This window comes from Mus caroli, unplaced genomic scaffold (genome assembly GCF_978045245.1).
Source record: "Mus caroli unplaced genomic scaffold, Mus_caroli_1 scaffold_15, whole genome shotgun sequence".
Taxonomy (NCBI): domain Eukaryota; kingdom Metazoa; phylum Chordata; class Mammalia; order Rodentia; family Muridae; genus Mus; species Mus caroli.
In genome coordinates, this window is record NW_028227270.1 from 9,941,238 (window position 1) to 9,967,910 (window position 26,673).

The 26,673-nt window shown below is 40.5% G+C and overlaps 1 protein-coding gene across 4 annotated transcripts in view; it reads left to right on the forward strand.

Moving 5' to 3' along the window:
* The first annotated feature begins 247 nt into the window (after positions 1-247).
* Gpbp1 (GC-rich promoter binding protein 1) overlaps positions 248-26,673 on the forward strand; it is a 66,794-nt gene continuing 40,368 nt past the window's right edge. Inside the window, exons 1-3 of one of the 4 annotated variants that reach the window (XM_085830821.1) lie at positions 248-588; positions 1,897-2,843; positions 23,506-23,625. In XM_085830821.1, the coding sequence (XP_085686947.1) occupies positions 23,563-23,625 (63 nt within the window). In that variant the 5' untranslated portion in view covers positions 248-588; positions 1,897-2,843; positions 23,506-23,562. The remainder of the gene's footprint in view (positions 589-1,896; positions 2,844-23,505; positions 23,626-26,673) is intronic. The other 3 variants (XM_021180304.3, XM_085830822.1, XM_021180305.3) reach the window with 3 other exon arrangements.

Consider the following 26,673-nt stretch of genomic DNA (forward strand, 5'->3'; position numbering starts at 1 on the left):
GAACGTTCCGGATTGTTCACCGTCCTCACGTCAGCAGCAGGGGGTAATCCCCGGCTCCAGCTGCTCCTGACGTCACCGCGCCGAGACTCCGCCTCCCCGCCCCGCCCCCTCCCCCGCGCCAGGCCCAGCCTCCGGGTCCTCCTCAAAGCCCCGCCCCCGATCTAGCCCCGCCTCTTCCTCCCCCCCAGGCGCCGACGTAGAGGGCGGAGCTTCCCTGACCTGGGGCGTGAGCTGTTACTTGGGCCAGAAGGTTCTGTGCTGGAGGCCCTCCTCCTCCGGCCCCGCCCAGTGGGTTCGTTTGCACGGCGGCTTCCGCACCCTTTCTTCCTCCTCTTTTCCCCTCGCCCCGCCTCCCTCCTCTTACTTCTCAACCTTTCCGCTGCGTCCCCCCCCCCCTCGCCACCTTCCACGATCTCGCGAGACTTGGCCCAGAACATTGCGGATCGGGTCGGCGCCATTTTGGGACTGAGACTGGTTGTGGGGGAGGGAAAAGCGGCAAAAGGGGATTATTCAAAGTACCGAAAACCTCCTCCCGGGATCGAGCGCAGCGGCACCCCCAGGCCAGGGGCACCTCTGGTGGGGCAGAAGGTAACACAGTCCCCTGGGCCCCGGACGGGAGTCCCGGGGACCGGGGGAGGGGTTGCCCGTGTCGGCGTTGGGGCTTGAGGGGTCGGGAGCGGCGTTGGTGGCGCGAGGCGTGAGGATGCGGGCGGCCGGGGGGCGGCGTGAGGCGTGAGGCGCGGGGCGCCCGCCCGGCCTCCCTCCCTCCCCCCGGCCGGCGTTGACTCAGCCCGGCGGAGCGGAGGCGGCGGCGGCGGCGGCCGTGGGGCGAGGTGGGCGGCGGGCCTCGGCGGCCGTGGGGGGGGGGTGCTCGGCGGCGGAGGCCGGGAACGGCCGGGGCGCCCGCGGCGTCGGGCTAGACCCCAGGCCCCGGCACGCGCGCCTTCCTGGGCCACCACCAGCAAGGCGGCCCCGGGAACCGGGGGACTGGGGGACCCGGGGCTGGAGTCGCGGCGTGCGGAGCCGTGGACTTCCGCCGTGTGCTCGGCGGCGCTTCACCCTCCCCGCCGCGCCGGGCTCCGTGGCAGTTGCGGTGGTGGTGGTGGTTGCTCGCCCAGGCGAGCGCTCCGAAGTCGCGTCGGCTCCCGAGTCCGACGGGACCTGTTTATTTTTCCGGGGAGAGCACGGTCCTTAACGGGGTGGACGGGTCGCGTCCCGCACCTCCCACCCCTGGAGTTTGGGCCGAAACCTGTTTGCTTAATTTAAGGGAATGGGAGCGAGCACCTGGAACCGAGCGCTGCTCTCCCGGGCTGGGGAGTCAGCCCCCGGGCGAACCGTGGCCACTCGCCTGGCCTCGCTCCCCTCCCGCCCGCCGGCCTTCCTACTCAGCCGTAGTGGGGACGATCCAGCTGCTCGGTCCTCGCTCTCCGTGATTGCGTTTTGGAAGGAGCGTCGCGCTCCTTTCCGCTCTCACTCTCGGAGCCGGGTTCCCCGACGCTCCGTGGCAGCACCACCTGTCCATTTGTTTTCCTTTGGCACATGAGAGAGAATCGGGGAAGTGCACTGCTGAGACCGTGGGCCACTTGCTCAAAGTTTTTAAGTTGGGCACATGCAACCTCTCCAGTTCACTACCTGCACCCAGTTCCCAGGTGAAATCGGAACTCTTCAGTGATACCGTCGCCCACAGTTTTCTAACCCCCTTTCTACTGAATGAAAATTCAGTAGACTTTCATGGAGGGCTAGGAAACGACTTTTCCCCCAGCTCTCTTTTTACGACTGTGTGGGAAAATTTTTTTTCCCAGAGGTTAATTTTTTTTCCAAATGGGGGTTAATTTTGATTTGAAAATAAATAAAAACTGACTTAAGTTTTTTTTTTTCCTAATACAACTTTTACAGGTGATTGAATTTGGCGTATGAAGATCATCATCTAGGTTTTGTTTAAAAGGCCCCGGATATTTCAAGTGGCCATTTTGGAATTACAGTTTTGTTTTTGTTTTGGGCAATTTTGCTCCAGAAGTTAATTAAAATTGACAAGAATCATCTCTGAAGTGAATTGATAGTAGTGAACAAATTCAACGAGCTACTAAAAGATCCAGCCATTTCTTCAGTATTTTGGTTCAAACGGATTATATAAGTGGTTAAAGCATTTCATCTGGTGTTATTTTTGTCTCTTTCCCCTCTCCTGTTGGTGTTCTTCAGCCAAAACTGTAAGATATGTTTGATTTGTGTACCAAGTAGTTTCAGCAGTTTCAAATTACTGTTTAAATATTGCTGAAGTTTTGTGGCAGTTCTTTTTACCTTTATTAAAAGTTTTAGTAATTTTTGACTTCAGCTTTTTTCATATTACAATGGGACAGCTTTTCTAAATGAAGACATTGAAAGAATACAGCGTTTTTTTCTTTTTATCTTTTATTTACTTGGGAATGTAAGATGTCCATTTTCACACCAGCATGGTAGTATTGAGATAGCTGTCTGTCTATATACGCTGATGTTTAGAAGTAATCTTCAGATGTGAAAGTTTTCTTTTTGTTTCTGCTTTTTGGCACATACATTGGATATTTCTTCTGGAGTGGATAAGTACAACAGTGACAAGTACATGGAATACTAAAGAAGACCTTGCTCTTAAATACAAGGAACCTGGCTAATTCTGGATCTAGCCATATGAAAACTTCAAAATAAATATGGGTAGCTGACTTCAAGTAACTCTATGTCAAATAGTCATAGGTTAAGTATCTTCAAAGAACTTGGATATTTCAGAGGATACAAAATAAAAAAACAAACTGGAAAACATAAAGCTTATAGAGAAGAAATCAACACCTTCTTGTGCAGTCCTTTTGGAATTTGTAAGTACTTGTGAGCAAATTAGATGTTCATCTGTAGTCTGTAATAAGAGTCAGATTGATCCCGTGTTATATTTGGAAACCTTGCAGTTTCTTGAAAAACATGTTTCTGATTACATTTCTGGATAGTCTGAAAATAGCCAGCCGTTTAGCTATATAGCAAATTGAAATGGAGACAATTTTAAGGTTTACAAATGTTTCAGACAGTACAGTCTTATTAAAAGTTTTTGTATTTTTAAAGTTGAAAAAACCTAAGTACATCTGGTCAGTAATCTTTCCGCTTTATGAACGATAGCATAGTGCAAACGCAGGAAAGTCCACACAAGTGTGAGTTTAGACTATTACTAAACACATAGTTTAGAGATCTAGTTTAGAGGTAGTGTAACGGAGAATAATGCAGGTTTGGCTTTAAATTTGATATCTTAAGAAATAGCTTGTTTTAAGGTACAACAATTCTACATGTTTAACACATTACAGACAAGTTTTAGAAACATAGCCCGGTGTGGTGGCGCACGCCTTTAATCCCAGCACTCAGGAGGCAGAGGCAGGTGGATTTCTGAGTTCGAGGCCAGCCTGGTCTACAGAGTGAGTTCCAGGACAGCCAGGGCTACACAGAGAAGCCCTGTCTCGACCCCCCCTCCCCCCCCCCCAAAAAAAAAAGTTTTTGAAACCTCTTATTGAAGCAGTTTATAGTCCACACGCTTCAGTTAAAGGTTACTGGGAATAAGCACAAGCACTGAGCAAATCGACTTAAGTTTTCATTTTTAAAGAATTATTTAGTTTATGTATGTGAGTACACTATAGCTATCCTCAGACACACCAGAAGAAGGTATTGGATCCCCTTACAGATGGTTGTGAACCACCATCTGGTTGCTGGGAATTGAACTCAGGACCTCTGGAAGAACAGGCAGTGCTCTAAACTGCTGAGCCATGTCTCCAGCCCCTGACTTAATCTTTAAACTGTGTGTGCGTGTGTGTGCGTGTGTGTGTATGTCATATACGTAGCATGATATATGTACATGTAAACTTATAAATTCTATTCTTCCTGCTGGCCTAAGTTCATAGATAGTTTTTTTTTAAATTTTTTTTAAAGTTTTGGATAGTATTTGCTGTAGTGGAAATTCTTTTAACAAATGTAGGAATCTTTAGTGAATCTCTCTATTTTACTACTTGCTTGAGGGGTATTAGATCACCTGGAGTTGAGGTTAAAGCAGTTGTCAGCTGCCTGATGTGGGTGCCTGGAGTCAAACTCAGGTCACTGGGCCAGTTCTTCAACCTAGGCTGCCTTTAGCTGCTCTTAGTTATTACATTTCATTTTCCTGTGTGTTGGGGCGTTCGGGAGGTTTTTTTTTTTTTTTTTCAACCGTTAGTAAAGAGGTTAATATAGCTGTGTTTAGTTTATTTAATCTAATGCCCTTTCTGAGGTAGAAAATTGTAATTTTTCAACTCTTTTTCCAAGGTTTTATATCTTCAGTAAATTGTTTATTTCTAAAGAGTTTTCCCCCTTGCTAATCTGTTGAAGTATGTTAGTTTCTTTAAATCTAAAGAAGTGATAGTCTAAAAGTTAGTATTCGGATAGTCATGTTTAACATTGTCTGTTCCGAAGTTGGAGTTAGAGTTCCATTCTCTATATTCTAACAGACTGGATTATATATGTTTTCTGTGTTGAAAGATCATTAGTAGTTATTAAAAATTAAAAAATATTGAGACAGTTATGTATTGAGGGTGGCCTGGAACATGGGCTCCTCCTGACTTAAATATGCTGAAATTCACTTGCATGTTGCCATGCCAGGTCTTGTGTGCAGCATTTTAATTGGTTTTGTCTTAATTTATGTAAAAATTGATGAGGACAAGAACATCCATCTATCACTTGGGATAGTCTGTATTATTTGGTTTTTGAAGTTATTTGTATGAAAGTGTGTATCTTTAATGGGAGTAAGAAATTGAAGTAGGTCCTGAGTGGTGTGTGAGCCTTTTTATCCCAGCATTCAAGAGACAGGAAGGTCTAAGTCTACAGTTTCAGAGCAATCAAGCTCAAAAACTGGGGAGCAGGAGACCCCTCAAAAAACCCCTCTCTTTCATACTTCTAGTTCCTTTGACTCTTGTCCTCAATGAGTTTTTAGTGTAATTAAAATAACTAGCAGTTACAGAATATGGTGTCATGTTTTGCTCCTTATTTTTACATGATATCCATTCTTTATACTATAAGGAGAGTAGTGTAATTAATGGTGTGAGAAAGGGTTGCTTGCTTAGAATTAGAATGCAAGTGACCTGACTCTGCCCATACTCTTAATCCCTCTGATAGTTTTGTTTTATTTTGTGTTGAGGATGGGCTTTCATGCTAGACAAGCCTTCACCCTGAGTAGTGCCCTCAGCCCAGTCTGTACTCAATTTACTCATCTCAGTGTGCTAGCCCAGCCCAGTCAGTACTCTCAGTTACTTTACTTACACTGTCCTTATTTTTGAACATTTTCCTTGCTGTTATTTTTTTCCTGTCTACCATTCCTCTTGGGTTAACCCTGATTATACATACTCTAGAGGTTGGATAAGCTTAAAAAAGAAGCAGCTGCTGTTTAGTTTTGCTATTTGTTGATAACTATTTGGATGATCTTTACTTTTAGTTACAAATTAAAATGTGGTTTTTTAACCATAGAGTTTCTTACAGATGTGGATCTAAATATTAGTGCTTTTCTTTCTGCTTTTGGACTGAAATTACTACATAGATTTTTTTGTTTTGTTTTTAAAGCTGTTGGTGAGATCCTCTTGCTTCTACCTCCTGGAGGAATTGCAGATCCACACCACTGTAGTTGGTCTTGTCTGTGTCACTTATAATGCAAGACTCTGTGTGTATGTATGTGTGTTTGGGTATACCTGTCTGCACACCTACATTCATGCGGAAGTCAGGACAGCTCTCAGAAATTGGGTTCTTTCAAAAATGTGTATCTCTGCCATCCAGCTTAGGTCATTAGGATCTGCAGCAAGTGACTTTACCTGGGAAGCTATGGCCCAGGCCCTGATGAGGTTTTGATATAGTAGTTTATTTAGATGCAGGTGTGATGTGAGAAAAGGGTAATTTTTGAGGATCTGACGTATCTAGAAAAAGGAAATGTGATATTGTGTATTTACTCTATTTTTTTTTTTGCCTTTTCATTAAACTGATAGAAATGATGTTGGGAAGTTATGTGTAAAGTTATATATAATATTAAGAGAATCTACTTAATTCAGTTTATATGTCAAACAGTGTTTGACAGTGTTTTATTTATTTTTTTAAGATTTATTTATTTATTATATGTAAGTACACTGTAGCTGTCTTCAGACACTCCAGAAGAGGGCGCCAGATCTCGTTACGGATGGTTGTGAGCCACCATGTGGTTGCTGGGATTTGAACTCTGGACCTTCGGAAGAGCAGTCGGGTGCTCTTACCCACTGAGCCATCTCACCAGCCCAGTGTTTTATTTTTACATTATCCTAAACTATTCTTTCTGTTTTTTGTATTTGTTAATGGTATTACCTGGATTCCATTCATGTCAATCTGAAATTGTAATTTTTACTTCTTAAGACATACAACTTTGCTTTCCCATTTCAAAGTTTGATTTGCTATGCTAGAATTTTTTTTTCCCATTAAGGAAGCAGCTAACTTGTTTGCTTTTCATCCTATTCGTAAAAAGGCTCAGAAACCTTCCCAAAATACATAATCAAAGCTTAATTAGGGCTGGAGAGATGGCTCAGCAGTTAAGAGTACTGACTGCTCTTCCTAAAGATCCTGAGTTCAATTTCCAGCAACCACATAATGGGATCTGATGCCCTCTTCTGGTGTGTGTTTGAAGACAGCTACAGTGTACTTGTATTTAAAAAAAGAAAAAGCTTAGCTGATGTTTTGGCTCCCTTTAGGTTTTTCACTAAATACCTGTTATATCAGCTAGGACCACAATCTTCTTGGATCTCCTAGAGCAGGTCTTACTCGGTATTTATATGTACTCAGTACGCTTACTAACAGCTGCTGTATGACTTGTGGAGGTGTAAGGTATTTTGTTATTTTTCTTTTTTAGGGGTCCATATTAAAGGATGAACTTAAATTGCATTTGAAACAAGTGCTGAGCTATAACTCACCTGTGTTTATTGTTTACACTTTTTCCTGGTCTTTCAGTTAGCATTGGTGTCTAATGAGAAGAGGGCATTGAGTTTGTGTCTAATGAGAAGAGGGCATTGAATTCGTTGGAACTGGAGTTACAGACACAGGTGAATGCCATGTGGATGCTGGGAATTGAGATTGAGAACTCAGGTCTTCTGGAAGAGCATTCAGTGCTCTTAGCAAAATCTCTAGGCCCACCCTCCCCAATAACATTCTTGAGTTTTCCACACAGGATTTCTCTATGTACCTCTGGCTCACTCTATTTCAGACTATGCTGGCCTCTGCCTCCTGAGTGCCAAGATTAAAGGGCTACAAATACTCTCCTTTTTATTTTTAAATTGTTTGTGTGTGTTTGTGTAAGTGCATGCTCGAGGCCAGAGGCACCAGAGCCCATGGAGCTGAAAATACAGGCAGTTGTGAGGTGTCTGATGTGGATGCTGGGAACCTAACCTCTGCAGCAGCAGCAGCAAGGGCCCTTACCAACCAGCTGTCTCTCCAGCCCCTAGTGGTCCATTTGTGGTTAGTTTTTGATATACTTTCTCTAATGACTAATAGGGTGTTTTTATATACTAGTTGGGTCATTGTATATCTTCAGAAAGTATTTACGTATTTAAGGGTAAAGATAGCCTACCCTTTCTTCTCCCCCATCCCCCTTCCCTCATCCCTTCTCCATTCTTTGCTTTCTAGCCTAATCTGGCCTAGAATTTACAAATCGTCCTGACTCAACCTCTCTATTGCTGAGATCACAGGTATATTTCACTATAGTTGGCATATTTGTCCAAAAGTTTGTTGTTGTAGACAATCTTTTATTTTTGAGACAGGATTTTAACATATATCCCTGGCTGGTCTTGAACTTTCTGTGGTTCCTTGCCTCAAACTGGTGAATACTGAGATTACAGGGTATTCTATTATGTTCAGCAATGAATGAATCCTAATAACTAAGTAATATTTATCAGTGTTTATACCATGATTTATGCTATTTTGAGCCTTTTAAGTTTTAGCCCTCATGGACACCCTGTGTGGGAAGGCCTGTTTACTCACATTTTACAGTTGAGAAAATGTAGTAGGCACAGGGATTTCATGTTTTTCCAAGGTTATACAAGTAGTGTTTCTTCTGAACCCATATCAAGGCTTAAGGTATTAATGAGAAAAGTAAAATGCTATTCTGTTTCAAAAGAACATTTCATTTTGTGTAGCAACTAAATTTTATATCCCTAGGTGAATATGATACAGTTGCAGGTTGATAATCATCATTCTGGAACATGTAAGTTCTGGGACTCAAACCCAAGTCCTCTACAAGAGCAGTAGATGCTCTTAACCTCTGAACCATCTTGAGTCACACAAAGACATTCAGTGTATAGTTAAATAATTTATCTAAGAGGTTAGGTGACAGAACCTGATTTTGAATTTGTTTTTCTTCTTTTTTTTTTTCCTCCTGCTTTCTCTTTTGAGATGGTACTGCAACTGAATTTTGCCAAGTAATTTTTTTGTTCACGTAAAGTAGCTTTTATCCCAGTATTCCTGTCTACTAGAACTTTGTGATTTGGTAGAAATTTCTGGAAATCCTCCTCTCCCTCTTATCTCCCCTTTATTTCCCCATCCTTCTTAGTCCTTCCTCTTCCCTTCTCTCCATTTCTTTCCTCCTTTTCCCCTTCTTCCTCTTCCCCCTTCCCTCTCTTCCCTTTCTTCCTCACTCTTACGAAATCTGAACTATAGGCTGGCTCAGTGGGTAAGAGCACTGACTGTCCTTCTGAAGTTCAAAGTTCTGCACTTGAAAGTTCTGAGTTCAAATCCCAGCAACCACATGGTGGCTCACAACCACCTGTAATGAGATCTGATGCCCTCTTCTGGTGCTGGCTGAAGACAGCTGCAGTGTACTTATGTATAAATTAATCTTTGGGCCGGGAGCGAGCAGGAGAGAGCGGGGTTGACTGGAGCGAGCAGAGGTCCTAAATTCAATTCCCAACAACCACATGAAGACTCATGTACAGCTACAGTGTACTCATTCATATACATTAAATAGATAAATCTTTAAAAAAAGATCTGAACTCTAGTTCAGGCTAACCCTGAACTTGTATACCTTTTTCTTCCAAGTTCTGGGTATACAAGCAAATGTTATCAAGCCTAAGTATACTTTATGCATTTTTGGAGCTGGAGATAGAACCCAGGGCAACACAAATAGAGCACCTAGGGAAAGAATACACCACTGAACTATGTCTTTGCCTTGTAAGTCTTTTTAAAAGTTATCTTTTAGACTTTTCTTGTAATTAAAAACCTCAAGGAAACCCTGATTTCAAGGAAAGATTTTAGCCTACATCTTCAGTCCATCATGGTGCAAGGGTAGAGCAGAGTGGCTCTCAAAGCATTAGCAAGTAGGAAGCAGAGAATGGTTGCACTAGCTAACTCTATTGGCTTTTTTCTTTTTCCTCTCATCTGTCTAATTTCATTAGGGCACCATCTGTATTTAGGGTAGACCCTTCCCTTAATTCTGTGGAAGTGCATACTTAGACACACACAGTGTTTTATTAATCTCTTAGGCTCTTCTCAGTCCAGCTTAGTTGATAGAATTAACCATCTTTGTTGAAGCAAAATACCCTCTTCCATATTAGATCAATATAATATATACTTGCAATAAGCCAGGTAAATGGAATTTATTATCATAAGTATGATCAATCTAGAATATAAAACCTCCTTTGTACTTTGTGCCCATGTACGTGTTGACATAAAACAGGCTGCTTTTGAACTTAGGGTTCTCTTGCTTCTGCCTTCCCAGTGCTGAGATCAAAGACATGTACGCACCTCTAGCCAGCTCATATGCTGTCTTCAAAAATAGTAAAATTTTTTTTTTTTTTTTTGAGACAGGGTTTCTCTGTGTAACCCTGCCTGTCCTTTAACTTACTGTGTAGACAAGGTAGGCCTTGATTTCAGATCTGCCTGCCTCTGCTTCCTGAGTGCTGGAATTAAAGTCTGCAATGGACTGGCATGCCATGTTTTGTTTTTTAAAAAAGACTAAAAGTGGTTATCACTTTTCCTGTATCACCAATTAGAAGATAAATATCAACATTAAGCTTGGGTAATAGCTGAATTTTATATTTTTACACTAAAAATATTTTAAAGGTTTTTTGGGGCTGGAGAGATGCCTCAGTGTTAAGGTTGATTGGCTTGCTGTGCACTTGAGAGGACAGGAGCTCTTGTTCCAGCACACATCACACAGGCTCACAGCAGCACAAACACACCCTGTGTGTGCATTTGTACAGTTTCATACTCACAAGTTTTTAATTAAAATAAAAATGTCTTGATTCCATTTAATTTATTTTTGTCCCTGTAATCTGAGCAGTTGTGAGTAGGCAGTCATCAGTACCATGGCAAAAGTAGCTTCCTTTTTACCTGAGAGCACAGATCATGGACTTGCACATGTTGGCAGAAGCATGCTTAAAGCCATTGCAGAAATTGTTGGAAAAGTCTGTCCTACTCTTTAAGCTGAAGTTTATTTAACAGTTAAACTCATCAGCAGCATAGTGATTCATTCTTGTAATCCTGGTGCTTGGGAGGAGGAAGCTGTGGTGGGGGTTGGGATCAGGAGTTAAGCTATGTAGTGAATTGTAGGCTAGTTTGTTATTATGTGAGACCTTTAAAAAAATTACCAGCAAAACAACAGAAACAACCAAAAAGCAACAAGTAAACCTTCCACTTCAAAGCAAACAAACAGAACTCCAAGTAACTAAAGTCAGCAATTCAAGGTCTTTGTGTGTGTGTCTCTCTCTCTCTCTCATTCATTCAAACTTTCTTTCTTTCATTCATTCAAACTTATCTACTTTTCCACCCATCATCATCAGTCCATCTGGGTATGAGTGCCACAATCTCTCTCTCTCTCTCTCTCTCTCTCTCTCTCTTTCTTTCTTTCTTTCTTTCTTTCTTTCTTTCAAACTTACCTACTTTTCCACCCATCATCATCATCAGTCCATCTGGGTATGAGTGCCAGGACCTGCGTGTGGCCGTCAAGATAACTTGCTCTCTCCTCCCACATCTCCTGGGAGGTAGAGTCTGGATTGACCTCTTTTAACTTTCAGACCTATCTCTCTGACCCTCAATTTTTTTTTTTTCTTTTTTTCCCCTAGACAGGGTTTCTCTGTATATGTAGCCTTGGCTGTCCTGGAACTCAGAAATCCAACTGCCTCTGCCTTCCAAGTGCTGGGATTAAAGGGGTGCATCACCACTGACTGGCTCAAATAGTTAATGTTTCTTAAAAATCATAATCTAAGACAGTACAATCCAAGTATTATATGATGAGGAATGGTAATAGGAAACAAGTCTGTTTCCTGTGATTAAAGCATTGTGTTTAAAAGCAGAAAATTTTGTCTATAAAGTACTGCATTTGATAGCATAATATAGTCTTGATTAATATAGCCTTGAATCTGATGTTTGAGGCAGCATTTAGTTTTCATTTGTGTTAGCAGCCTATGTGGTATGGCAGCACAGGCAGAATGAAGCGGATGTTGGACTTAGAGCATTGCCTGGTGCAGGACTCTGCAGTGAAAGTGTATGGGTCAATACTGTCAGATATCAGATTTATTAAATTTTGATTATTAGTTTTGGTTGCTAAGCACTGAGAATCCTTTTGCTGATGTCAGATTTTTCACCACTCCTACATTCAGTTAGATGATACCATTTGGGGTTGAGATCTACAGTTTAAGAATTTGGAATATTGGGTGATGGCTTAGGCCTGAAATCTCAGCACAGTGGGAGCAGAGTCAAAAGGTCTGCCTACTGGGCAAAGCAAGGTTAGGACAACTCTGGCTACATAGTGACACCTTGTCTTGGCAACTACCCTCAAAAAACAAAACAAACAAACAAAAATCAAAAAAACCAGACCCCCCAAAATAGGGTGTTGAGTACCATGGGATTAGCCAAAAGGGAGAGAGTGAATTGGAGAATGTAGGTAAATATAAAATGAAGGGACCAATTTGATCAATAGGTTTAATATGAGTGGTGTTTCAAATATTTCATTTATACACCACACATTTAAAATTGTTAAGACAATGCATTATACTTTTGGCTCCTACTTGGTTATGATTACTTGGGTAATCTGTGGTATGGCATCATAGCTTTAAATGATACTTTTACATAAAAGTTTGGTTTTTTGAGATAACATTTTGGTTGGCTTGCAAACCTGTGTTGATCAGTCTGACCTTGAACTTGTGGCAGTCCATCTCCCTCTTGAGTTCTGGGATTACAGGTATAGATCAGAAGGCCTGGCCCTATTTAGATAACCTTGAATGTCCAGTCCAGATCTTCATATTATGTAACTATCTTTCTTGAATTTTCCACATATAAAATTGTGATGTTACTCCATACCTTCAAGGCAACCTCAGACCAGTGGTGTTTCCCACCCCCCCACCCCCCCACCCCCAGTTGGTAGAACTAGAGATTGGGCTAGACAAGCACACTACTATTGAGCTACAGCCTTGGCCTTTTGTGGGAAGGGGTTCTTTTTTTTTTTTTTGTTTTTTTTGTTTTTTTCGAGACAGGGTTTCTCTGTATAGCCCTGGCTGTCCTGGAACTCACTTTGTAGACCAGGCTGGCCTCGAACTCAGAAATCCGCCTGCCTCTGCCTCCCAAGTGCTGGGATTAAAGGCGTGCGCCACCGCGCCCGGCATGGGAAGGGATTCTTAAGTACTTTTATGTATCCTAGGCAAGCTGTGTGTCATAATTGCTACTTTTTTCCTTTCCCTTTTTATCTCAGTTAATGTTTTTTTCTTTGATCTACCTTATCAAACTCAAACACCTGGGAATCACCTTTAGCTTCCATTCTCCAGGGACTCTTAGCAATTCTATTTGTTCCACCTCAGATCTCAAGTCTTTGTATTCCAATCCTTTCTACACTTGTACAAGGCACATCCTATTTTCATTTGAATGACTACATTAGCCTCCTTCTTTGCCATTTGCACTGTATATAGCTTGCTTACCGAGTATAATGAGCCTTTAAAAGTGGTGGTGATTGGGGCTGTAAAGATGACTGAGCGGTGAGGACTGTGGGCTTTTGCAGAAGACATGGTTTGGTTGCAACCACCATGAGCTGATGACACTGCCTGTGACACCAGTTCCAGGGGATCCTATATCTCTGTCCTCTGTGCAACTGTGCTGAACATGGTAGTGGACACATAGGTCAAAACCAATACAAGGTAAAGTTCCTGCTTAAAAGCCTTCAGTGTCTTTAATTGGAACTATACATACTATTTTATAAGTCTTTCTATTGTTTCTTATTTTCCCTCTGCAACTTTGTGATCTTAGTGCCCATTGGCCTCTGGCTACCTTTCTTATCCTTGAAAACACTAGTTTTTTCATTAAAAGATTATATGTAATATATAATGTATATTTATTATTATTATTATTATTATTATTATTATTATTATTATTATTCTGTACACTGTAGCTGTCTTCAGACACACCAGAAGAGGGCATCAGATCTCATTACAGATGGTTGTGAGCCACCATGTAGTTGCTGGGATTTGAACTCATGACCTCTGGAAGAGCAGTCAGTGCTCTTAACCGCTGAGCCATCTCTCTAGCCCAACACTAGGTTTTTTTTTTTTTTTTTTTTTTTGTCTAAGACTAATGATTCTCAATCTTTCTAATTCTAGGACCCTTTAATATAGTTCTTCAGGTTGTGGTGACCCCCAACCATAAAATTGTTTTGTTGTTGTTTCAGCAGTAGTTTTGCTACTGCTATGAATTGTAAATATCTGATAGGCAGGATATATGATATTCAATCCCCGTGAAAGGGTTCTTCACCCCAAAGAGGTCACATCCCACAGGTACAGGCAGGGCTTTGTTTTTTCTTCACCTGTTTCATTGGCTCCTCTTGACACCCTCTTCTCTGCTACCTTTCTCTCCCTGATTTCCTTTCTTTGCAGGGAGAGTGCTCATTTGGAACTCTTGGGTTCCAGGAATTCTGTTGCTCTAACCTTTTAACTAGTTGTGGTTTTGCTCAGTACTTCACCTGGCTAGTTTGGTTTTTAACTCAGATGTGATAGACTTTCTCTTACTACTCTGTGTCTTAACTATTGTTAGTGGGCAAATGTCTATGTTCTTTCATTCCTTTTTAGTCTATCCTAGTTCATCAGAGCCTGAAATCACATCATTTAATTTTTTTTTTTTTGCCTGTCCTCAGGTAAACTTGGAGGGCAGGGACCTTTTCTCATTTATTTACTGTATTGAGTGAAATTAGGGAAAGTCAAAGGATCACTCACATTATAGATATTTTATTCTTTTTTGAGGTTTAAATTTGGTATATGTAGTTAGTATTTTTATTATAGGTTGATGCTTCAGTGCTTGGGGGACTAGTGAAATCTTTAACAGGGTTGTAGCCAAATCGACTCATCAGGCCGTTCAGAGACTGTGTTCTTGCTTGTTTGCATCATTTGTTGTATGAACGGCTGCGTTTGTTTACCTGATAAAGACTTCGCTACTTTGACCCTTTTGAGGTTGTTTTTTTTTTTTTTTCTTCTTCTTCGGGACAGGGTTTCTCTGTATAGCCCTGGCTGTCCTGGAACTCACTTTGTAGACCAGGCTGGCCTCAAACTCAGAAATCTGCCTGCCTCTGCCAGAGTGCTGGGACTAAAGGCGTGCGCCACCATGCCCGGCTAAACTATTTTTGGATTTTTTTTTTAGACACACTAGAAGAGGGCATCAGTTCTCATTATAGGTAGTTGTGAGCCACCATGTGTTTTGCTGGGATTTGAACTCAGGACCTTCAGAAGAGCAGTCAGTGCTCTTACCTGTTGAGCCATCTCGCCAGCCCCTTGAGATTTTTTTTTTTTTATTATGAATGTAACCACATGGATCCACATGGATTGCCATTTATCGCTAAAACACCAGAATCCACTTTGAAATAAGGTGGTAAACACAGTTTGCAGCTCAGAGGTTTTTGACAGGAAGGCTGATATTTTCCTCTGCATGATATGTGTGTGTGTAGAGGTAAGAGGACAAGTATGTTCTTTCCTTTCACTTTTATGTAGCTTCTGGAAATCTAACTTGGGTTTCCAAGCTTGCAGAGCAAGCGTTTTTTATGTTTCCCCATCTGGCTGGCCCGGCTATGACTGTTTACATCAAATAATGTCTAGCTATTGTATGTCTGTTATGCCTGGTATTGAGAGGAGGGGATGAGAGAAGGCAGTGTTTGCTTTGCTTTGCTTTTGTTTGGTTTTTCAAGGGTTTCTGTGTATAGCCATGGTTGTCCTAGATAGAACTCATTCTGTAGAGCAGGCTGGCCTCAGAGATCCTCCTGCTTCTGTCTCTTGAGTGCTGGTGTGTACTACTACTATGCCTGGCAGGGGCTGAAGTTTTAATTATTTGGGTATTTAACAATATCTGTTTGGAGCTTTAAGGGGACAGAGTTGATGGGGAGCAAAAGTTTTCTCTGTGTACACTATTAAGGTCTGCATCTTATAGTTTTATATAAGTGTAACTCAGTAGTGTCTAACATGCTAAGCTAAAGATTATGTAATTCTAGAAAGTTGGTCCGCCTTAAATACACAATTATGAGGCCTGTTATTTTGTTGTAGATAGCAAAATTACTTTTAAAACATTTATTGAGGGTTGAGACAGCTCAGTGCATAAGGGTCCAAGCTTGGTAGCTTGAGTTTGATCCTTAGAATACCTATAGTGTGAAAGAGAGAACCAAAGTTGTCTAATTTCAACACAACCTGTTGCACATACATGGCTCCCACCCACTTCATCATGTATTTTTAAGGCAGGGAGAAACAGTGATAAATATCATTTTTATGTATTGGACATCAAAGATAGTTTCATTTTCTGCTTAATTAAAAGTGTATTAAGTCTTGTGTCTTGGGCTGTGGAAACGTGAAAATACAGTGGCCACTCTTTAAAGGATAGCTACATGATACTGATCCTCGTGTATAAATCTTGTTCTAAAAAGTGAAATTCTACGTCATAAGGTGATTTTAAGTCTTCCAAGAATGTTGTTTTTGATCATACTTTTGCCATAAAGACATTTAGTGTTGTATCATTGAACTAAGCCCCAACTGTGGGATTTCTTAAGCCTAGTAGTGTTAGGTGTGAGAAAAACAAATTAAGGATAAACTAAAGCACCTACTAAGGTTTCACAGTTTCTTTATTTGGATAAACACTAAGATCTTTTAAAAAAAAAGACTATGGCGGTATTGTAGTGTAATGCAGAAATTTTTGTACATTTATAAAATAAAAGAGGACTCAGTACTAAAGAGTAGGCAATGGCTGGTGAGATGGCTCAGTGGGTAAGAGCACTGACTGTGCTTCCAAAGGTCCTGAGTTCAAATCCCAGCAACTACATGGTGGCTCACAACCATCCGTAATGAGATCTGACGCCCTCTTCCTTATGTATAATAATAAATAACTTAAAAAAAAAAAAGAGTAGCAACAGATTAGTAAAGTAGGGAAAGTCTGAGAGGTTGGTCCTCCCTTCTTTTTCTCTCCACCCCCGCCTTTCAGTTAGTGCTAAGGTTTAGGGGTATCACTGTCTTGGCCTTAAGGCAACCTTTACAATGTATAAAATACTTGGGGTTCTATTTTCCAAGTTCTGTCATTTATTGACTGATTCAGGGATAGACTAACTTGGCTGTAATTCTAATTCTGCCCTCCTTACCCTTTCATAGGAGCATTTCAATGTTGGCCTGTAATTCTCTGTAGCCGTGGATGACCTTGAGTTTGTAATCCTCTGCTTCCTTCTCAAGTACTTAGATTACAGACAGGCGATACCATCCATTCCTGGCTGTACTTTTTGGCTTTCTCAGGCTGTCTTGCTGTGTATCCTAGGTATCCTAGACTGGCCATGAACTTATAGCAGTACTCCTGCTTTAGCTTTCTGGGTGCTGAGATTCCAGACCGTGGGGCCATGCTGTATCCCGTTGGCACTTTTCTAGTAGTAAATACTCTTGGGGGGAGGGGGTGGAGATTATACTCAAAAGTCTCCTGAAGGGATCTGTGGTTGCAGACTAGTTTTACAATTATTCATTAGCTTGTATCGTTCTTTGCTTAGTCCAAATTGTATTTGTTGGCCATTCAATAAATTAATTGATTTGAATTAAAATTTGTCCCAATTAGTTCACACTGCAGTACATATTCTAGTTTAAAATTTACCATTACCACTTCTTAACACACAAAAAGTCCCTGTAGATTGATTTGTTGAAGATTTAGTCTGCTTCAGTTTGTGAGGAAACCCAGTAAGAATAAATATGTGTACTTAATTTTAAAAATTTTTTGAGATAATGATTTTTACCCCTTATCTGTCGTCCCTCTAAACCGTTCATGCTTGTACAATTTTTGCAAGTTCAAGGCCTCTCAGTCTATCAGAGACGGGAGGAAGCTCATGAAGCTTCAGTCTTACACACACACACACACACACACACACACACACACGTTCTGTAGGGACTGGCAATGTCGCTCAGTTGGTGTGGTTTCCTGAGCTTGCATCAAAGTCCTAAGGTTCCCGAGACAAATCTCCAGCACCAAATAACCTGGCCTCGTGGGGAAGACTGTGGTCTCAGGCCTGCGGCACAAGAGGCAGGAGGATCAGGAGTTTATCAAGGTTATCCTCTCTTAACTAGTTTCAGGCCAGCCTGCTGTAATGACTTTGTCTCAGAACCAGAACCAGTAATAATATTTGTTGAACTGAATTAATTGCAAGTCGTCAGCTGCCCAGTGTGGATGCTGTGTCCTATTAAGAGTACTTAATGAAGTGCTCTTAGTTGGTGATAGACATCATTTTTTATTTTTTAGCTCCATGTTAGTCTTTATAAGATCTTGCCTGCTTCTCCCTCCTCTCCCTCCCTCCCTTCCTGGTGAATTTTAGTTAAAACCAAGCTCTCTCTCTCTTTTTTTTTTTTTGGTTTTTCGAGACAGGGTTTCTCTGTGTAGCCCTGGCTGTCCTGGAACTCACTCTGTAGACCAGGCTGGCCTCGAACTCAGAAATCCGCCTGCCTCTGCCTCCCGAGTGCTGGGATTAAAGGCGTGCGCCACCAACGCCCGGCCTAAACCAAGCTCTCTTATGAAAAATATGCACCATTCTACTAGGTTAAATGTTAGCTCAGCTTGAGCTGTGTTCCCAGCTTAAGCTAGCTTTTCAGCCCTGTAAAGTGTATTTTATGTATTGCTCTCTAGTAGTCTTAACATATTAAGTATTAAAGACATCCTGTTTCTAGAATATAGTATATTTCCTGTTTAAATGGTTTCTTGGAGGGGAGAACATTTGGCTTGTATTTGTGCAATTCTTTAACAAATACAACAGTTTTATAATTTTCTTGTATGCTTTGCAGAATGGTTCTGGTAAGTGGCAAACCTAGGAGGTTTTATTTCTATAATCAGAGTTTGATATCAGGAAAAAACTGGTTCTGTGATCAAACTTTTTTTTTTAAAGATTTATTTTATGTATGTGAGCACACTGTAGCTGTACAGTTGTGAGCCTTCATGTGGTTGTTGGATATTGAATTTTTTTAGGACCTCTGCTTGCTCTGTTCACTCCAGCCCAAAGATTTATTTATTTATTATAAATAAGTACACTGTAGCTCTCTTCAGGTGCACCAGAAGAGGACATCCAATCTCATTACGGGTGGTTGTGAGCCACCATGTGGCTGCTGGGATTTGGACGGGACCTTCGGAAGAGCAGTCAGTGCTCTTATCCACTCAGCCATCTCGTCAGCCCTACCAAACTGTTTAAAATTAGCCAAGCAGTAGAATCCCCCTGCCTCCCTTTGGCTTTTAAAGGTTATGCTCCATATATGTTTTGTTTTTTTGCTTGTTTTGATATATCATTTAGTAAACAGGATCTCACACAACCCAGGCAGCTTTCAAGAACTGGCATAGTAGTTGCAGATAACCTTGAGTTGAACTTCTGGTTCTACTTCCTAGTGCTAGGGTCATAGGTATATATATGTTGCCTAGGCTACTTTAAAGATTTAAAGTGTATATACTGTGTACACGAGTGTTCGTGTTTTGCCTACCTGCCTGCTTGTGGCCTTGTGTGTGTGAGTAGCTGTAGGAGTCAGATGTCCTGAAATTGGAGGTATTGGCAATTGTGAGCAGCTATGTGTGTGCCGGGTCCTTTAACCACCACTCTTCTCTTTTCCCCTAAGACAGGTTTCATTCTATGCCCCTGGCTGTCTTGGAACTTATTATATACACCAGGCTGGCCTCAAACTCAGAGATTCACCTGTCTCCCAAGTGCCTAGATTAAAAGAGCATGTGCCACTACTGCCCGGCTTCCCTCCTTTTCTAATCTCTTAAATTACAACCACCCATAGCTTTAATACTCTTTAATGGTATCCCCAGCTTGCCCTTTCTTAATGCTTTACCTACCTTGGCTTTTTTCCTATCCTTTCCCATTCCACTCCCTTCCAATCCTAATCTTAAAATCCCAATATGCTCCATACTATTTTTGATTGCTTAAACTTTTAACAGCTATTGAGGTTAAAGGGGCCACTGTCGTTAACTGGCAAGTAGTATGATATTTGCATAGTGGTAATAGCCAGCAGCTGTTGCTGTTCTCAACTGTTACTATTCTACTGTCAGGTGGTAAAGACACCCACAAGACAGCCCAGACAACCCCAGAGGCATAAGTCTCACCACAGTAACATAAGAAACATGAAAATAGAAGGCAACATAGCCCTTCCCCGTCCCCATATTACTAATCAGACAGTATTGGCATCTAGTAAGAGTGAGTCCCGATGAGATTCCTACAATGCAAAAGAATGATTTTTTAAAAAGTAAGTTCAGAGAGATGAAACAAAGTAAGATTGTGATTGAAAATAACAAAATAGAAAAAAAGAAAGCAAGACCTTACAAGATATGGAACTGTGGTTTTTTTTTTTTTTTAAGAGATTAAACTATTGGAGAAAAAATGGCCTTGAAATCCTGGAAATGAAAAACATTGTAAGTCAATAAAAAAGCTCTGGAATAGAATAGAATGAATGAGTCAAGAAGATAAAATATCTGAGCTTGAAGGCAAGGTGACTGAACTGGATAAACTAATGAGAAGCTACCAGTGGTAAATTCCAACATCCATATTTCATTCTGAAAAGACCAGACTCACTAGTGGTTGTGGAGCTTCACCTGTAATCCCATCCCATCGGTAGAGATGGGATCCAGCTGAGTTTTTGAGATTGAGGTTCAAACCTTTACTCAGTAAATACATTGAGAATGGTTGAGAAACAACTTCTATTCTCCATGCTGTGAGTCTACCTACACACCTGTGCCTTAGCATGCACACAGATATCAAAGAATGGACATGATTCACAGCTGGACCAGTTTGTGAACACATTTTCTTATAGATTTTTGTAGCCTGATTGTTGTTTTTGAATTTTTTTTTTTTTTTAGATTTATTTATTTTATGTATGTGAGTACCCTGTTAGCTGTACAGATGGTTGTGAGCCTTCATGTGGTTGGTGGGAATTGAATTTTAGGACCTCTGCTCGCTCTGGTCAGCTTGCTCCTACCCAAAGATTTGTTTATTATTATACATAAGTACATTGTAGCTGTCTTCTGACTTGGGGTCAGATCTCATGTGAGCCACCATGTGACTGCTGGGAATTGAACTCAGGACCTCTGGAAGAACAGTCAGTGCTCTTAACCACTGAACCATGAACCATCTCGCCTGCCCTGTTTTTGAATTTTTAAATTACATTTTAGTCATTTTGTTTGTTCACATGTGTGCCCATAGTGCATGTGAGGAGCACAACCTGGTGGTCTCTGTTCTATGCTTTAACTGTGTGGGCCTGGGGATTGGACTGCATTGATCAGACTAGGCAGCAGGCGCCTTCACCCACTGAGCCATTTCTCCAGCCTTATAACATGCTAGTCTTGATTTTTTTGAGCTAGTTATTTTTCTCTTAAATTGATTAATTTGATTGATTGCCTTTTCATGGGGGGATGGGACTTGCATGCTATGTTGATTTCCAGACCGGAGTTTAGTGTTTGAGAATGGACTCTTTTCTACCATAGGGGCTGGAAACTTTACATAGTCAGTCAGGGTTGGCAACAAGTATCCGTAACCTCGAATCATCTTGTCTGCCTAAGTCTCTTGTGTATATATATACACATATATATATAGAAGCCAGGCACCTTTGGGGTGGAATAAGGAGAGATGCTTGGTTTTGTTTATTGCTTTCTATTCTGTGACACAGCATTTTCAAATTGTTCATTATTAATGAATTTCACTGTGATCTGTTTATTAAGCTGTTATTTGTGAGGCTGCTATATGCAGAGTTGTAATAAATTTTAGGGTAGGGTTGTACTTAAAGTTGTATAGGGAAGCTATTCTCATGTGTATGTCTAGATTTATAGTTTATGGAATGGCTATAATACATTGTTCCTATTGCTTGTTTTCATTGAGGTAAAACCTAAATTAACATCTCAGTTGTATGTTTTTATTGATTACTTAGTTCCACATCCATGAGGTGCTTACATGAAATAATTCAATGTGTTTCCCTTCCTAACAATTTTTATGTATTTAGCATTTTCCATTTCATCCTTCCACCAGTTCTTGCTGATCTTTTCCTTTTGGTCTCTCTTTTTTTTTTCTTTTTTTTTTTATTAATTGTAGCTGTTTTCCGACACACCATTGAATCCCATTACAGATGGTTGTGAGCCATTATGTTGTTGCTGGGAATTGAACCTCTGGAAGAGCAGACAGTGAGGCTGTCTTTCTAGCCTTAGATTTATTTCTTAAGAGAGATAGCTGGAATCATGCGATTTTATTTTTTTTTTTTGTTTGCCTTTTTTCTAGTAGCATGTTATATATACTTTATATATATAGATTTATATATAATGCACACACACACACACATATATATATATATACATATATGTATATTTACATATAATTTGTTTCTTCAAGACAGTTTGTGTACCTCTTGTCCTGGAACCTTCTCTGTAAATGAGGCTGGTTTTGAAATCAGAGATCACTGCCTGCTTCTGCCTCCTAAATTCAGGGATTATCAAGGTGCTACTTGGCTAGTTAGCTTGTTTATGCTCATGCCATATACTGGTATTTTAAGTTTTTAATGACTAACATTTCATTGTGTGCCACATTTTGCTTATTCTTTTGTCTATTCATGGAAATGTGAGATTCTGCCTTTTGACAATTGTGGAGTGCTGAAAACATTGGTATACAAATTGCTAAGCATGATCAGTTCTTTGATCATACTGAATAAAGGTATTGTGAACAATAGGATAATTATGTGTTTAACTTTTTGAAGGATTGCCAAATGAATAGTGGGGTTGTACAATCTTTTTTTTTTTTTGGTTTTTTTCGAGACAGGGTTTCTCTGTATAGTCCTGGCTGTCTTGGAACTCACTTTGTAGACCAGGCTGGCCTCGAACTCAGAAATCCGCCTGCCTCTGCCTCCCGAGTGCTGGGATTAAAGGCGTGCGCCACCACGCCCGGCGATGGGGTTGTACAATCTTAAATTCATAACTAATGTACAAGGGTCAGGTTTCTTTTTTTCTTTCTAGATGGTTTCTGTTTAGTCTTGGCTGTCCTGGAACTCACTATGTAGACTAGGCTAGCCTCAAACTCAGATCTGCCTCTGTCTCTGAGTGCTGGGATTAAAGGTGTGAGCCGCCACACCCAGCTGCAACTGATCTTTTTAATAATTAAAACATTATGTGAAAAGAGAAGTTTACATGTTTAAAGATCTTACTGGGTCTTACTTGATCTTTCAGAAATTAGGAAACCTTTTTCTATAGAAAAAGAACATGTCTAGATGGGCTGTAAGTAGGCTTTGTAGATATATGAGATGAAGAAGGAAACAGAAGAAAAAGTTAGATCAGGGAGACAGTAATAGATAACCAATTGATTAAAGTCATGTTACTTTTTTTGGGCAAGGATGAAATTGGAGAGGAACTTCTTTAATAGGGTGTTTTGAAACTGGTCTGTTTAGAAGGTTGGCTACTATCTCTCTTCCCTTTTTGGGGGGGATGTAGGGGGGTTGGCAACAAGTAATTCCACATCAGGTCAGTGATGTGGAATTTTAGTATGGGAAACTTTATTTTTTTTTCCCCCTGAGACAGTGTTTCTCTGTAGCCTTGGCTGTCCTGGAACTTGCTGTATAGACTGGGTAGACCTGGAACTCAAGAGATCTGTCTATGTCTGCCTCCCAAGGGACAGATTAAGTGTTGGAATCAAAGGTGGTATGTGTATCACCCCCTGCGTGGCTGGGAAACTTCATTTTTATTTTAGTTTGGTCTGTTGGAGTCTACTTCAGTAACTTCGTTCAAAACAATGGCCTCCTATTATGATTTAGCAATTGCAAATGGAATCTTAAAATTTGGTCATTGTAATTTAGTTTTTTTCCTTGTCTTTTGAGACAGGTTCTCTCACTATGTAGCCACAGCTGTTCTGGAACTTGCTATATAGAGTGCTGGGTTTTAAAGGCATGTGCCACCATTTCCAGCCAATTGTAATTTCAGGGAGATACAAAATAAGGATATAATTTTGGCAAGAAACTACAGATCTAATTTTTTTCCATTTTTATGTGACAGGGACTTGCCATGAGGTGTTGAAGCCTTGTTTCACTGAGTTGGAGAGACTGGACCTAAATGGCGCAGCATGACTTTGCTCCAGCCTGGCTTAATTTTCCTACTCCTCCATCATCAACAAAGGTACTTCCTCCCCCCCCCCCTTTGCATCTCTGCCTTTCTGTCTGCCTCTATTTTGCTCATGTTATACACAAATGCATTCAAAATGTGAAGACTTGGGGTGGAGTGGAGTGTGACTTAGTGGTAAGAGTACCCCCTCACCTGTGTAAGGCCTGGGTTTAAGTCACAATATAAGGAGAAAAGTGAAAACAGTTTCTGTGTCCTGTCTTTGTTCAAGGTGGTTTGTGTAGTGTTGAGAGTCTATATATTTTAATTTTGATAACTTTGAACTTATCTTACTTTTAAAAATATTTGTATGGCTTTTCTGCTAAGTAGTAATGATACCTTAGTATACACTGTATACCTTAAGTTTGCAGAATACTTTGCCAAATATTTATTTGATCATAATACCATGAATGTTATATTTTAGATTTATTCCTACTTCTTGTCCCTTGAATTTTAATTACTGACTTCTGTGTGTTATCGGCAGAAGTGAAAGATTGTGTTCCAGAGTAAAGGACATGGGCACAGTCATTCTGGGGAAAAAAAAATTAGGGCTTCTGTATTGCATACTACTGATTTCTCTGTAAAGCTGTCTGCCTCTTTTGATATCACAACTCCTGCTAGGCTCCATTAATTGCTGGTTGGTTGCTGTGTTTTCAACAATGCCCTAGGGCATAAATTGCTCCCTGTTCTGACTCAGTTTAATTAGATAAAGGGTGGTTTTTGAGACCAGTCTTTGAAGTTTATTCTGACCTCAGAAGAAAGTCTCTTAGTTGTTTGCCTGGTTCTGTCTGTTACCTGGTTTATTGGCTTAGCTTATTACTGTTTGTTGAGAGTAGCCCAAATCTCTCTTGTTTCTGAGGGTACTGTTAGGTTTAAACTTCCTCCTGTTGTGTTTTGAAGAGTTCTTTGAATACTACATTTTACCATTGTAAAAATCTATTAGGTAGCTGAACTGAGAGAAATTTGAACCTCAATATTCTTGACCTGAGAAATCTGAAATGGATAGAACTTTCGGTTGTGAGTGGGGGTTGGGCAGAGAAGAAGAACCCTGGTTTCATGACTACTCACTTGGAATATAGCCTTCTTACAGTTGGACAGAATCCTTGTCTACAGTTACAGGGGGACTGCAGAGTAGGTGGTTGCTCAAGTGCTACATACACACATACACACATAAGCAATCAGGAGAGAAATGGGTAAAAACAAAATACGCATGTAAAGTCTCTAAAATTTTCCTTAAGATACATAGCAAATGAAGAGACATTGACTCAAGACATACTGATTCGTAATAAGAATGGCCATAGTTCATGGTATGAATTATGTATATTAACATTCAACGCATTGGAAGTGGCATCTTTTTTCAAAATAGAGTAAGTTCTCCAGAGTGTTAGGAATCAACCTACCAAGTTCAGGGATTACAGGCACAAACCGTCACCCCTTTCTGTTCTTCCTCTGTCTTATTCTCTCTTCTCCTTTCCTCTTTGTGTTAACGATACGAAACATTTTTGACCAGATTTTTCTTTATCTTACACACTATGCAAGTTTTTAGTGGTCACCAATTGGATAGCCTACAATATAATTATGATTGATTACAGAGGTCGAGAGTCAGCTGACTTACTTGTTAGTGGTATCTTTAAATGTTGTTGTTTGGTTGAGGCTATCTTACCTAACCAGGATGGCTTTGTGTTTTCAGTCTTGCTTTTTCCTTTAGGTGGAATTTCTGGTCTGTGCTACCATATCCCCTCTGACTAACTGATCACAAACCAGAACCCCTATAGCCTTCTTCCATCTACTAGATGGACTTCCCAGGATGCCTTGCAGGACTCAGGAAAGTACTTGCTTTGTTAGCCTTAGAGAGGATAGAGATGAATAGGATGAATTATTGGGAAAATCCTTTCAAAAACTTTCCTAGGCTGTCAGTGGGCCACAGTAATTATATTAGCATAAACTCTGGAGTAGTTAAAAGAACTCATTATGAGTAAGAAAAAAATAGTCTTATCACCTGGGGATTTCTACAGCTTTTAGGAGGTTTGTAACAAGGTACAGCGACAGAGACCACAAATATTTCATGTACTACACACACTCATAGCAGAGATCAAATTTAATAACTTGTTTCTACTCTGTATTTAAAATTAAAGGATACCATATTTATCTAGTTTAATAACAGCTAGCTTATTCTAAGATGTCCTCTTTAATTCGCACAAAGGAAGGAAAGTATTTTCAAATTAATCTAGATTCTAGATTAGACAGATTACTCCTTGCTAGAAACAGTCCATCTGGCTTAAATAGCTATCTTCTACTTTATTTCTTTGTATTGTAGAGGAATCCATCTAGTCGTATTTGCTTGTTAATCTGAGCCTTTACTATGATCAGGTAACCATCTAGTACTTTTAGTATATAGGTAGTTTTTATAAAAGTTGATTAAAAATAACTCAGGAGAATGATGTTAGTTTGGAAATTTGTTCCTTTAAAATGTGTTGAGTTAGCCGGGCGGTGGTGGCTCACACCTTTAATCCCAGCACTTGGGAGGCAGAGGCAGGCGGATTTCTGAGTTCCGAAGCCAGCCTGGTCTACAAAGTGAGTGCCAGGACAGCCAGGGCTATATAGAGAAACCCATCTCAAAAAAACAAAAAAAACAAAAACCCAAAACCAAACCAAAACAAAGTGTGTTGAGCTATTTTCCTAGACAATAAAATTTAGTTTGAAGATGAATCTTAGTGATCATCTAAGCTCACTGTCATTCTTTGGAGTGTTAAGTTGCTCATTCCTTTTTACATAATTTGAAACTGGACTAGAATCTAGACTTGTTATTCTCTGTTTTAGACATAGGGTTCATTTTGGAATTAGAGAAAAATGATGAAAATTTCATTTTGTAGACTGTAAGACTATTAACAAAAAGACCTGAAATTGTTAGGGAAGAGAACTTACTCGAGAGTCATTTATTTTTAAAATTTCATTTCCTCCCCATCCCTTTTTTTTTTTTTTTTTTTTTTTTGAGACAGGGTTTCTCTGTATAGCCCTGGCTACCCTGGAACTCACTTTGTAGACCAGGCTGACCTCCAACTCAGA